This window comes from Thermobia domestica, chromosome 4 (assembly GCF_964235325.1).
Source record: "Thermobia domestica chromosome 4, izTheDome1.hap1.1, whole genome shotgun sequence".
Taxonomy (NCBI): Eukaryota; Metazoa; Arthropoda; class Insecta; order Zygentoma; family Lepismatidae; genus Thermobia; species Thermobia domestica.
The window spans coordinates 298,439,683-298,454,322 of NC_137457.1; the positions used below are offsets into that span (position 1 = coordinate 298,439,683).

General features: G+C 36.5%; 1 protein-coding gene across 2 annotated transcripts in view; it reads left to right on the plus strand.

The window, feature by feature from the left end:
- The window catches only part of LOC145684230 (tRNA (guanine(10)-N(2))-methyltransferase TRMT11), a 49,106-nt gene extending 45,717 nt beyond the window's left edge, over window positions 1–3,389 (plus strand). For both annotated transcript variants that reach the window (XM_081756321.1, XM_081756322.1), the window contains exon 10: window positions 407–3,389. In XM_081756321.1, coding sequence (XP_081612447.1) covers window positions 407–631 — 225 coding nt within the window. In that variant the 3' untranslated portion in view covers window positions 632–3,389. The remainder of the gene's footprint in view (window positions 1–406) is intronic.
- The last annotated feature ends 11,251 nt before the right edge of the window (window positions 3,390–14,640 follow it).

Sequence of the window (14,640 nt, forward strand, 5' to 3'; positions counted from 1 at the left end):
CTGCCACTTGAGTTACTCCTGATTAAAGCCTCCCCGCTGGTCTAGTGGCTAGTTCGTGCGCCTTTGGTGTACGTGGTCTTTAGTTCGATTCTCGATGAGAGAGATAAAAAAAAATCACGATTATTCACTTTCGTTAATCAACCCTAAAGGGCATATCGTGGGACGTTAAACTAAAAGCTTCATTTCACCTGATCGAACACCTGCTAACATCACTGCGAATTTCAGAGTACTTCTCTTTCAGTCTTGCCTTTCAGATCAATATAATGTCACGTGAAAAAAATGTGCGTTACTTATTGATCTGCCCTCGTATTGTGTGGTACATCTGATGTATTTGCCTTTAAGATATTGTTTATCATTTTATAGACGGTAGAAAGAAAATTATATGACTTCTTTGTTCTATTTTTAGGAAACATCAGACAGTGAAATTCAACTGGATGATGTGACTTCAACGTTTCGCAAGAAATATTTCACTCCTCCCACGCTTCCAAGAAGAGAGCGCAAATTATTATTTAGCACTCAGAAACAGAAGATAGTCAATGGACTCAGCTCAATACAGTTAGATGATAATTATAGTGGTACAATTAATAGTACTCCATTTCATGAACTAGATAAACCATTTGAAGATAGATAGTAGAAATTGAACAATCGCTACAGATCACATTCTGAAAATGGAGGAAGATTGAAATGTTTAAAGCACCACCAGCTAGTGAAAGTTCCGCACGTAGCTGCGTCGGTAATGGGAAGTCAATGGAAGGAAGTGTGACTAGCCATCAGCATCACCGCTAAGCACGAAAATAAATCTTTTAATGTACTCACGTGCTGTGCTTAGAAAATTATAAGGCCTTTGTAGCTTATTTAATAAACTTTGCTAGTAGAAACCATATGAACTTAGTATAGAATTGCTATTTCCTAGAAACGTCACATGTTCGAACCTTGTTCAACGACACTCACTGTGTATTTAGGTTTTCCCGAGCCTTTCCTGCTTCTGATAACTGTATTAGTCAATAACTATTACATGGTTAGTTACTGTCAACATAACCATGGATAATGAAGATTTTATTTGAGTTAGTTTCAGACATATGTGTCGTGTAACTGTGTTTTCTCAGGAAATCATTAAAGTATGTTGGATCAAAAGATGAAGAATTTGGCTTCCGAATGGTTATTACGGGTTCTTGCTGTACGTGTTCGAGAGTTCGATCTTCGAATTCTTCTACGTCAAATTGTAGGTGTACGTGTCATGTAGTATCGATGCTGACCAGGTAGAACAACTTTCAAATCCAAAATCGAGTAAAAAACTTCCCTTGTGTTAATACAGACATGTTATTGCATCTCTATTGACAGTCACATTACTGGTCTTCGATGTAATCACCTGCATTGTCTCGCACTGTTTCCCAGATCCCATGTAACAGTTGTGTGTCGTTAGCGAGATCGTTTTAATCGCTTTCGGTTATGAACTGTCCGATGCAATATCTAGAAACCTTTTCCCTCGGAAGAATTCTTTCAACTGTGGAAAGAATCAAAATCATAGAGGCTCGGGTTTGGGTTCCTATTGGAACTTTATGTTCACGATGAACTTTCGTGGCGCCACTTATTGAAGCACATTTTATTTATTTTTGCGTGTGTGTGTGTGTGTGGGGGGGGGATAGTGTTCCCGTTCCTAGGTCTCATGAATCGCAACATTGCGTTTCAGGAATTTATTATCCAGTTGGTATCTATTTAAATGGATATCAGCCACAACGTACTGGTTCCATTTCTAGATTTGGGGAAATAATGGGAAAACCAGTATGCCGCGATTTGCGTCATGTGCAATTTCTCCTGTAGGGTATGCCATATAGTTTGATGATGAAACTCACCTTCCACTGATACCTTGATAAGTTTTCATCTGCTTTACCACAATGGATAAACAGCTATAATGAAACAAATCTTCTGCCTTCTCCCAAAAAAAAAAAAAAAAAAAAAAAAAAAAGAAAGAAAAAAAAAAGAACACGCTTTGACCCATCATGTAACCATGTAGCCGGCCGACACGGTAGCGCATGGCTGTCATATGCTGATGCTGACTGTATTTCTATGACAGATCATTTGGATTTATCTTCAAGAACGCCTTTTTAAAGTTTCATAAATATGTTTTAGGGCAAAAATTTGACTGATTAATAAACCATTCTGTAAAAGTCCTTTTTCTATTGCCTTGTGGTGGAGATAAGTTTCAATGGAGCAATGAAATCACAATGCAGGTATTTACTGACTCGACCTTACCCCAATTTGGTTCCGGTGGGAATCGAATCTGCATTAGGTTACAAGACATGAACGTTGCGTCTAAGTGTATGGCTATACAAGGATGCGTTTCCGATGCGTTACCCCCGCAGCGAACGCGACCTAGGTGGCTACTTGGGTAATTTTACTTTCGCCAGAGTTATAAATCATACTGTGAGCCAGTCAGGGTTTCCAGCCTTGCTGCCACACACTTATTCTCATTCATGCGAATCATGAGAAATAACCCTATTGTGTTACATAGATTTTTCTGTGATTAGCCAATTTTTCGGAATTTCCTTGTATTTTTGTAAACTTTCTTTTGTTATACACGCACATACTTTATAATAGCAGAGTTCTAATACTCTGGACAAAGCATTTACAAAGCAGCTGTTTCCTGGTAAAATCCCCTTGCCTGGCAACATGTCTTTGCTTTTTTACCTTTTCTTTAGATATCTTTTACTGATTCCGAAACAGCAGGCGGTCTGTTGTTCCGAAACGCCCCAAATACACTCGAGCCGACGTATTCTGCGTGTTTGCAGCGGATTGTGATTAACCATCCACATTTAAATACATCATCGTATTCCAAGCGTACGCATGAGCCATAAAAACGCGTTACGAACGCATTGAGTAGCCGTACACTAAAGCGAAGACTAACGACATATATTGTTGTTAAAGAATGATGTGGAGCAAATTCTTCTGTTGATAGCTATAAGATTTATAGACATATAACATCGTAAAGCGAGTCTGAAAAAAAGTGAAAGCAATTTTTATGAGTTAAGTTGTTTACACCATAGCCATAGAGCAAAGTTTCGTGAATATGATACAGAGTGCTCTGCATAGTTTCCACTTTCTTCACTTTGTATGTTCTTTATTCTGTAATTTAGGAATTCCAGTTCATTTCTCTTGATATAGTTCTCTGCAGCTTACTGTACTGAAACAGATTTATTCATTCCGAGTTTGATAAAAGAACATAGGGAGAGAGTATGACTGTACAAGTGCCCTATTATACTTACCAAATATCTCTTTAAGTGTACTTTTTTTTATTTATTTTTATTAATGTGTAATAGAGTCAAATGAAGAAATACGAGTGTATTGTAAGGTTGGAATTGATATCAGTCAAATAAATTTGTTTATGCAGATATGTTTGTTTGTATTTAGGTGGAGCTTCTAAGGATTTGTTAAAATCAAGAGTATATAAATATCTTCATTTGTTACATATTATAGAGAAGTGTTAAAATGTGTTTCTATAGAATATTATTTTTTTAAAATAGCATTATTTAATTCGTTTAGTAAGATTAACAATGTATTTGTTTGAAACTACGAGGGGATTCGGTTGGGACAATTTCTTTTTATCGTATAAATAAAGTACACGGGAAATAGTGAACCTCAATGGAAACGCACCTCTCCTTTCTTGTAAATCTTTATTTTTTAACTTATGATTTTTATTTATTTATTTTTTTACTTATTTTCAAACATCGGATACAATGAGATCTCCATTGCTAATGCAATCATTGTTTTTTTTAAAAAAAAAGTTCGAGTCGATAAAAAGGAGAATAGCAAGATGGGGTTTCTAATTCGGTATACCTAACAATAGTGCACGAATATTGACGGGGGCTCATTTGCGAATATTGCAGAGGGTTGGGGCACGCGATCATAGTTACTCTACTAAAAGTAACATTCAAAATAATATAATTTGAATTGTAATTATGACTGTGTTATTTGGAATAATTCATCCTGGGAAAATGTATGGATTACACAGGATATATGGATCTGATACGAAGGGTGCCCCGAACCAAAGAGGTCACGGAAAGATATTACAATTAATCGTTGTCGTAACTTGGAACCCTATTAACGATGAGCTTTCTAGATCGATTAACGATGAGATTACAAACAACAAAATAATTAATCTTTGATACTTCTTGTCTTGATCCTCGCCAATTTACTGATTTACTAAATGATGGTATTCCAGAAGGTACTTTACAGGAGATAGCTGAAAAATGTTTAGTTGAGCATGCAAATTTGAAATCTGAATTGTTGAAATTTGCTAAAATTTTTGAAAAACTCCAGAAACTCTGCCAGATTACTGTCATAAAGCAAATAATAAAGACTTACTGACACATAACCAGATATAGATGTTGCAGAATGCAACGGTTCTACTGAGTGTAGTGCCTCGGAGGGCGAAAGTGAACCTGAGAAATGCATTGCCTCTTTTTCAGAAGGCCAGTCTTATAAGATGTGCAACGAAAACCTGTGTAAGCAGTGTTTTACTTACGTTGCTACAGGTTGCTAGTAAGATATAACATGAATGTTTCCACTTTCCAAACGCTGTTTACAGTTTATAAATATTTGATAGCACTTTCAGTTACTCAAGTGTCGTGTGAGCGAGCATTCAGTTATCTTAAATTAATTAAAATTTGTACACGTTCGTCTTTGTCAAATCATATTCTGCAATCATTTATGCTTATGGTCATTGAAAGGGATGTACTGGGAAAAAAAATCCCTAATAATGAAATTATCGATGAAGTTGGCAAATCTTCTGTCTTTAGAAAAGTGTTGCTGTAAAAGTTGGTTTGATAAATGAACTTCATTACTCACGTATTTTTTATAAGAATTGCAAAACGTATCAAAATCATGACTGACAAATGCGTTATCACCTCTGTGTAGTCAATAAGTAAGAGATTTTTAATGTACATCAAAAGTTCGTGCTGTTCGTTTCGTTTTTCTCTCTTGATTTTGAGAGGGTGATTCCTAACTGCCGTTAGTAGAAAAAATATTTTAGGCAGTAATCTAATATATTGTCATCAAGTTCCAATTTAATTAGTGTTTAAGAAATCAACAAGAAATTATTTCTTGTCACTCAGCGTGCTTTATCAGAAATGTTTTAAAACCGTTTCTCTAAACTTTCTCCGCCTTATGCAGAACCGTTTTGACGTAAGATTAGCGTCATACTAAAGACCTGGCAACTGCAGGAAACATGTTAGTCGAACTCTTTAGAATGGCACTAATCACGCGTCAGAACGACTCTGCATAGGGCAGCACTCAGAAACTGGATGACAGCACGCTGGTCCTGTTTGGGCGGATTGGGGATCTTGAACGCCATCTTTCACTCGTTATACTTGCAAAACGGAAACACGTATCAACAATATTCCTACATCCAACACACATTGACATTAGCCATTACACACTATTAAACAAACAAATCCTCCTACACACTATACCAATAATACATGGAACGAACTATATATATATAATTTGTAGGGTATTTGTTTTTTATTTCTATTTTTAGTTCTAATATTTCGTACTGCATAAAGGATGCTGATATACACTAATCACTATTCCAAGTAAGATGATCCCTGATAATTCCTAAATATAGTATTAATGTTTAAGTTTTCAATATTCTTTGCGATATATGTTTACTCTGTTCCTTTAAGTATAAAATTTTGTAATTAATGAAATTTGGTGTATAGTATTTTTTTTTCGAAGTATAGATTTCTGAATGATATCACATTTGCTAGAAATGGGGGCATTATTTCCCCATACCCTCTTTATTTATTTATTTATTTATTTATTTGCCTGTTCATAGCTTATAATATGAGGACAATTCCCAATTAAGCATTACAGTTGTAAGATATGGTTTACATTCTCTATATGTTATCATTAAGATAAGTTTCCACAGAGTAATAGCTTTTTTTCTAACAATAATTCTAACAGAGTATTTCTGAATATCCATTTTTCGTTAATGTTTGCCCAAAGGAAGTGTGCTTTGGGCAAAATTGGATCAATAGATCTTCAAGAAACGAAAAGGCTAACTTCAAGACTGAGAAGAAGGAACTACCAACATAAACGTGTTTTTAATGATACGCCTTCGAGTTCATCAATCATTTTTGAAAACGACCCTACAGATTGTTTCAGTTCAAGACTTCAACAAGACGGTTCGGGCTCTTCTGAGTTCTGTGAAAGTGAAAATGATTAGTTCGTCCCAGATATCGCCACCAAAACTCCGTCAGAATGGCAAATGAGAATAAAACTGAAGACAACGGCACTAAATAGTGATAGGTTTGGTGTATCTGACCGTGTTACTGCTGCAATTGCTTCCAGCGTTCTACAAGATATTGGAATGGTGACAGACACGGACTATTCTCACGTGGTCGATAAAAATAAAATACGGAGAGAGAAAAGTCATATCAGGAGACCTTTGCAGTATAAACTGATACTTTGCTTCGTGGTCTATACTTTGATGGGCGCAAAGATGATACCTTGGTAGTTGAAGAACGTGATTCTAAGTCATTTCGTAGACTTCAAAAAGAGGAGCACTACACTATCATTCAAGAATCTGGGTCGACATATATTGGCCACGTTTCTCCATCATCGAGATCTTCTACTGATATTGCTTCCAGCATAATTTCCTACTTGACTGAAGTTAACATTTCTTTGGACGAATTAGATGTTGTTGGCTGTGATGGTACTGTTACCAATACAGGATGGAGGAATGGTGTAATTCGGCAAATTGGACTTCATATAGGTAGACCGTTGCAGTGGGCTGTATGTCTTCTCCATTTTATTGAGTTGCCTCTCCGCCACTTACTTCAACACGTTGATGGGGAAACAACAGGTCCTAAAGCCTTTAGTGGGCCGATCGGTCAACTGCTTAATGGCTGTGAAAGATTACATGTAGTTGAATTTGAAAGAGTTGACTGCATAATCCCTGAAGTAGACCGTCAAATTCTCAGCAAAGACCAGCAGTAATATTTCAAGAGCAGTAAATGCAGGGGAATGTCCAAAAGACTTGTCCTATCGAGACCCTGGCCCTATGTCGCACTCAAGATGGCCGACAACCACAAACATAATTCTTAGGTTGTACATCAGTATTGAAAATCCTTCAGAAGGTCTCAAAGAATTGGTACTTTTTATATTGCGTTCGTACGTGCCTTTGTGGTTAAAATCAAAACAAGCCATTCTTTTTCAGATGGTTCGAAACATCTTTTTGAAGCAATTGCTACAACAAGATACCTCCCTGAAACTCTTCGGCAAGTGGTAAAGCCTATAATTGAGAGAAACGCATTTTTTTGCCCATCTAGAAAACTTGCTCTTGGCTATGATAACGGACGAAAGGAAATATATTGGAAAATTTGCTCTTAGACGAATAATAAACGCAAGACAGGCAAAAACTAAAGGAAAGACAATCAGGAACTTCATACCACCCAAACTCAATTTTGGTGCTAAAGATTATACTGAAATGATTGACTGGTCGACCTGCAAAGTATCTTTTCCTCCACTGTTGCGTCGAATCAATGATGATGAAATCAGACTCCTTATACAGAGTGGCATGGTACCCGATTGAGAACTTGTAAGAGGATTCCCTTGCCACACACAAGCTGTCGAGAGACATGTAAAACTGGTAACAGAAGCAGCTGGCAAAGTATGTGGTGCTCAGTCAAGAGATGCATATATATCAGGGCAACTCCGTAATCCAGAGCTATTATGCCACACTTCAGCCAAAAATCTAATTTCGAAGTGGATCCTCATTGCTAAAACAAGTGAAAAAAATCCACAAAAATCAAGGATTAACTAAAAATATGTAAAACACACATGCATTGGATGGTTGGGTGGAACTCGAACTGCAGCCACCTCCTTAGGTGAGTTCTAGGTCATTCCTGTTTACGAATGGGCGAAGAGCTGCAGATGAAATTATTTAAATTTTAAGTACAATTTTAAAAAATAAAAAGTTACATGAATGGTTTTACAATGTTCATTTTTTAAACCAGTCATGACTGCTTTTAAAACCAGTCATTTGACTGAAATAATCCAAACTATGTTATACAAATGAAAAATGTAATTTTTTGGAAAATAATTTTCAGTTATGTTGTGAATTTAAAAATATACAATAACTAATTTTTTACAGTTTAATACAATTTATATTACAGAAAATAAATCATGGAATCGATTAACTATTGTTTATTTATAAGACAAAAGAAATTAAAAATCACAAGATTGTCTTCATTTTTGGTAAACTTTAACTGCGATGCGCAAACGGAAGATGTTAACCGATTTCAGTTTTTTTTCTTAATTTTTCTAATCAGTACCAAAGGCAACTTTTCCGCGCTATAGCGACTTAAAAAAATAAAAAAGTTTTTTTCGGCCACTCTGATACACAATCCAAAAGTGCATATTTCATCAATTGTCAATAGGTAGAGGGTAGTAGTAATCGCCCCACTTGGCCTAACTTTGGATTATCCTCAATGAGGGGCCCCAAGGCCAGGGGTCAATGACCTAGGGGTACCTAGGACCACCCCCTCTAAATTTTGGCAGGGGTACCTTGGCCCACCCCCTAAATTTTGGCAGGGGTACATAGGACCACCCCCTTAAATTTCGGAAATTGCCAAATCTAAAAATTTGGTATGGTAGCCTAGGACCATAGTATGTACCTCTATCAGTATTGGGTGTCTATGTCGTTCCCTTTCATGGGTAAAAAATTGCCAAAAATTCAAATTTCGGGGGTTTTTGACCTAATTTATCCCCTTTGATGAGGTATTATTACCCTATATAGTTATATGGGCGTATACAGGGGTCCATTACCTTTCATAAGACATGGGTATATTAATGCACCCCTTGAAAAATTTGGGAGGGGTACCATGGCCCACCCCTTAAATTTTGGAAATTGACCAATTTAAACATTGGGTATAATAGTATAGGACCCTAATATGTATTATGATAAATTTGGGTGGTCTACCTCATTCCCTTCTAGGGGTACAAAATTGCCAAAACTATAAACGTAAGCAATACGTTGTACCACGTGTTTGGTTTTCGACCTAATTTATCTCCTTGGATGAGGTCCTATTACCTTATATGATTATATGGTCATGTATAGGGGTCCATTACCTATCATAAGACATAGGTACATTTGTGCACCCCTTTAAATTTTTGGGAGGGGTACCTTGGCCCACCCCTTTAATTTTGGAAATTGCCCAATTTAAACATTTGGTATTATAGTATAGGACACTAATATAGATCACTATAAATTTGGGTGGTCCACCTCGTTCCCTTTTAGGGGTACAAAATTGCCAAAATTTTAGTACAACCACGTGTTTGGTATTTGGTACATTTTATCCCCCTTTGATGAGGTTCTATTACCTTATATGGTTATATGGTCATGTATAGGGGTTCATTATCTATCATAAGACATAGGTACATTGGTGCACCCCGGGAGGGGTACCTTGGCCCACCCCTTAAATTTTGGAAATTGCCCAATTTAAACATTTGGTATTATAGTACAGGTCCTCAATATGTATCATGATAAATTTGGATGGTCTACATCGTTCCCTTTTAGGGGTACAAAAATTGCCAAAATATAAACGTAAGTAATACGTTGTACCACGTGTTTGTTTTTTTGGTCCATTTTATCCCCTTTTGATGAGATCCTATGATTACAAGGGGTCCATATCCTATCATAAGACATGGGTATATTGTTGCACCCTTCTTAAATTTTGGCAATGGGGGTCCACTGAAATTGTCCAATTTAAGCATAGTACAGGACCTCAATATGTTTCGGTGGTCCTATTTTCAAATTTTTAAGTACAACCACGTGTTCGGTTACTGACTCAATTTATCCTATTTGATAAAGTTATAAGGTATGGACGGTATCTCCTTTCAATTTGGTAGTACCCTTCGGGTGTAGTACGGTCACGTGATCAATGATTTGGTTTTGATGCGCGACGAGGTCCCTGGTCAATGTTCTCTAGGAATTAGGTGGAAACTTTGTCCAGGGTTCTCGTCTTATATCGCAGAGTTCTTTAGGAGAATCTGATAACGTTGTATATGGAATGAACAATAAAAAGACATAAATAAGTATAAATTGTATTGTATTCATTTTTCTGGTTTCTTCTTTTTCTTTCTTATTGACAATGTTTGTATATTGAGCTGGGTTTCTTCATTAGACCGCCTCCTCTTCTTGATTGTAATGATTTGTTTCCATGTTTTGCAGCATAGCACCCGTTTGCAAAGCTTCGTATTGTGAATTCTGTAAAAAAGAACGAGGAAAAAGATGATTAGTATAGATATAGATGATGATTAAACAATACATTTGCAATGATAAATATGATAAAATTACCTGGAAGGTATATTGCAGCAGTCTACGATCATTAACCGTGGGTACTGTTGTGAACAAGTATTGAATTTCACGCAGAGATTTTCCTTGGGCTTTACAGCACAAATAAAAATAAGCATAATAGCCACATACGGATGAACCAAGACTTTGCATTTGGCTATTATTATATTTATAGTACATACAATGAAGTTTTAAGAATGCAACATGTTGTGGTACATAAGGAGGAAGGCCATAGCTGTCAAAATATTCTCCAACACCGCGATGATCAATATAAATTGCAATCCAATGACTTCCTAGTTTTGTGGATGGATCTATATTTACAATCATTGCCAGAGGAAGAGAAATCCGTGAGGGCAACTCATCGCTTGCAAATACCCCGGTAAAATGATTTCTGAATAATGGACTACCGTGTAAAGCACTAGCTAATTGTAATGTATTCAACATCGTGAATGGAAATGATACATAACGTATACGTACCTTGTAATTTAAAAGTTCAGGATAATGTTACGCTGGTGGTCGATCTCTAGGAGTGAGGGAAACTCTCCATACACAATACAGTTTGCAGGTGCTGCTAATTTCTCTTGGAAATGAACTTCCAATCGGATGGCGCCATGTCGTTGTAAATTCCAATAGTGACAATCTCCAGCAGAAGAATCGGGAGTTAGGTCAAATACAAACAGTGTATATCCATTCTTGTAGTCGGCTCTTGAAATTGTATTTCCAGTATTGGTAAAATGTATGCCAGAGCCTGAGAACAGTGTGGTACGATGAAATGTAGAGATTTTCTTCAAAGTTGGGTTGCAATGGTTTTGAAGGTACAGCTTTTCCATCCACGTACAATGTAAAGAAATTAATGTTTAGATGTTGAAATTCAAATGGATTGGTGGTAATAGTTCCACTGGATGCTTCATTCGATGTAAATCCTACAATAATACGATTTGGCAATGTTCCCATAAACAGGTTATCAATAGTTTTGGATTGTATATTCTTCGGGATGGTAAATGATTTCATTTGAACCCTTGTCAGAGGATACTTTGCCGGTGTAGATTGTAAAATTTTCTTGTGTGCCAATTTAACACTAGGGCTGATGCTGACTTTTTTCACCTGCAACGATACATCTAGAATATTGATTTTTGCATTGACACCACTTTCACCGGCCATGAGACAAAAGTTTGGTTTTGCAGGAATAAGTTTCACACGTAATTCCACTCCATGAATTAAAAATTTATCTTGATTAAAAATGTCACAATGAAGATGTCCAATCATATCGAATTTCATACTTTGTTTTGTCAGTTCATAGCGTTGTTGAAATCCTTTGTTCTCACTTGTGGTTGCGTTCATATGACCAGCCGTATCTTGAAACCACATTGCTGTTTGTAAATGTGTATTTTTACCTCCATCACTATAATTGAGCAGTTTTTCCATGTACGAACGATATGGATGATTATGTGACGGAAATGAAATCAGTTTATTGTTCAAGTAGATTTGTACTTCACTAAACATAGCATTTAGAAAATCATTGACAGGTGCAATTGCTTTATCCGTATTGGTGAAGGAGGAACCATCTGGTTTCACAATTTGTGCTTGGATGTACAATAAGGTTTGTGGCAAATCAATGTATTCATCACTGCTACCACTCACTACAAATTCTATTGGTGAATTTTCAGCTATTGAACTAATTGGTTTGTAGCCTATAATACGATTGTCCAGAACACTGGTTTGCGTGGGCAACGTTGAAAAAATGTCCAATTCACTTTTTACACATTCACAGGATTGATGATGTAAGAAAGCCATCGTTGAATTAATCAAAAATATCTGGTGACGATGCCAATGATTTCTTCTTCTTCTTATGTGATAATTTACGTTTCTTTGTAGGATTGATGGTGGTGTTGATCGTTGGAAGGTCAACCTCAAACTGAGAGCAGTCATCCCATTTTCGTTTATGATATCCACTTCCCAGCATAGTTTTAAACTTATTTTTAGCTTTTTCTTGTAAATTTGATTTTGTCTCTTGCATCCGTTGATGAAACGATTCTTCCAGCGGTTGATTCGAGATCACAACATCATTAATCATATTGGCACCTGATTTTAATAATTCTTTTCCCACAGTTTTAGCTCCTTGCTTCACAAGTGGTAACACTGAACGAAATAAGCCACCAAGGAAACTTCCAATGCCATGTCCTGCTTGATAGGGACTTTCCACATAGACGTTGCCGATACCGGACAACGCGTGTTTTTGGTAGTATTGCAAATACGGATCAGTCATGACGACGACGACGGAAATGTAGTTTTGTACACACCGTTCCAAAGGTGAATGGCATCCGATGACCTGTGCTATCCCTTATATCGATTTGTATTTGCTCAAAATTCATTTTTTCCACCGGAACATAATGTGCAGGATTAAAGATTTGTACTGCATGACTTCCAAAAGTATGATTCACAGGATCCATGTTGACAATTCGTAGCAATGGTACCATTGTATCTCCAACAATGACAGATTCAATAATGTCACAATAGACGTACATTTGTGATGGTAAGCCTAATCGTACATCCGGTGTATATTGTCCCTTTTCCATATCTTTTAAATCACTTTTCGGTTCAAATCCAAACATTAAACTAACACTTGGTGAAATTTGTACAGAAGTATGGATTTCCTTTTTGGGATGTCTTATGAGGCATATATTATTAGTTGCGTCATGAGATATAAATAAATTGGTTTCTTTATGATGTATATTAATTGCATGAATAAGATCCCGTATATTGTTATAATAGCGAACAGGGATCGTTACAACCTTCCACGGTTCTTGATCATTACTACTTGATGATTTGTAATATATTTTATTGTTTTCACTGTTAATGTTCAGCAAAGAATGTGGATAATGAATCTCTACAATTGCCACATCCCATTTCTGGCGAAACTCTACACGTCGTTGTAATTTCGTAATATATGAAGTCAATGTATTTTCTGGAAAATAATCCATGGAACTATTACTGGGAAGTGTAACGTAAAAATCTTGATCAGGTTCCATTCTTCTTCTTCTTCTTCAATGAAGTTGCAGGGATCCACGAATTGAATGAGGAAGGATATCCTTTCCACTGGACGAGATACTCCTTTCTGCGACCTTTTGTTCTTGTACGTAATATTTTATCGATGAAGAACGTCGAAGGGAGCGGCACTGGTTGTAATTCTTCTCTGTAGAAAACACCATCGATGAGTTGATGATTTAAATCCTCTAGTCGATACACTGGTGGGTTTCTTGGTACAATGGCTTTTACTCTGAATATTTCCCAAGTCCAGTTCTCGAGGTAACCCTTGTCAAAGATACGTTTTGTTTTACTTATACGAACAGTATCACCAACAGATAAATCCGTATCTTGTTTTGAACGTTGTAGCTTTTTGTCGTACAAGTTATGCCACACCTCCAGTAAATTGTCCTGAGAAACGTTTGCAGGTGCCATTTTAATACTGGAATGCCGACTTTCATTGTATGCTTTTACAAGTAAAGGCAATACTTTGATGTAATTGTATGTTTGATATTTGGTAAAGTATTTCCACATACGATGTTTCAATGTCTGATTAAATCTTTCTGCGATGCTGGCTTTAATATCTGGATCCTTTGTTGTAACATGTTGCACGTTGTGTTTCCTGAGAAACTTTTGTACTGTCTTGTTGGTAAATTCAGTTCCTTGATCACTACGTAGCACAATTGGTTTCCTGTCCTGGAAAATCATTTCAAATGCATTCACTATATCCTCGGCACTTTTTGATTTTAGTGGTACAGCCCACCCGTACCGACTAAACACATCAATCACTGTAAGAATATAGCGGTAATTGTCATTATAGTTTTGAAGTGATTGTAAATCATTTAAATCACATTCCCATTGATCATCAATATTGTTGACAAGATAAAAATCTCTACGGAAACGACGACGTACAGGACGGTGTAACGTGTAGGTAGGTTGTTTGTTTAACCAAAGTTTTATTTTGGCTAGAGGTATAGATTTTCCTGTGGCTTGCCATAATTTCTTTGCAGTAGAAAACGATGCAGGGTGTGCTGGATTGTAATAAATGGATTTCAACTTTTTGTTCATGGTTTGTACGTTGACCATTGTGGAATAATACGTTTTCTTTTTGGTCGGACTTCTAAAACATCATCATCATCATCTTCTTCTTCTTCTCCGGAAGAAAATAATTCAGGTGCCGGTTTTGGTGGTGCAGATCCTTCAGATGCTGATGTACTATTATGCTTGACAATATAGTTTAATCTTCGTGGATTACCAATTAA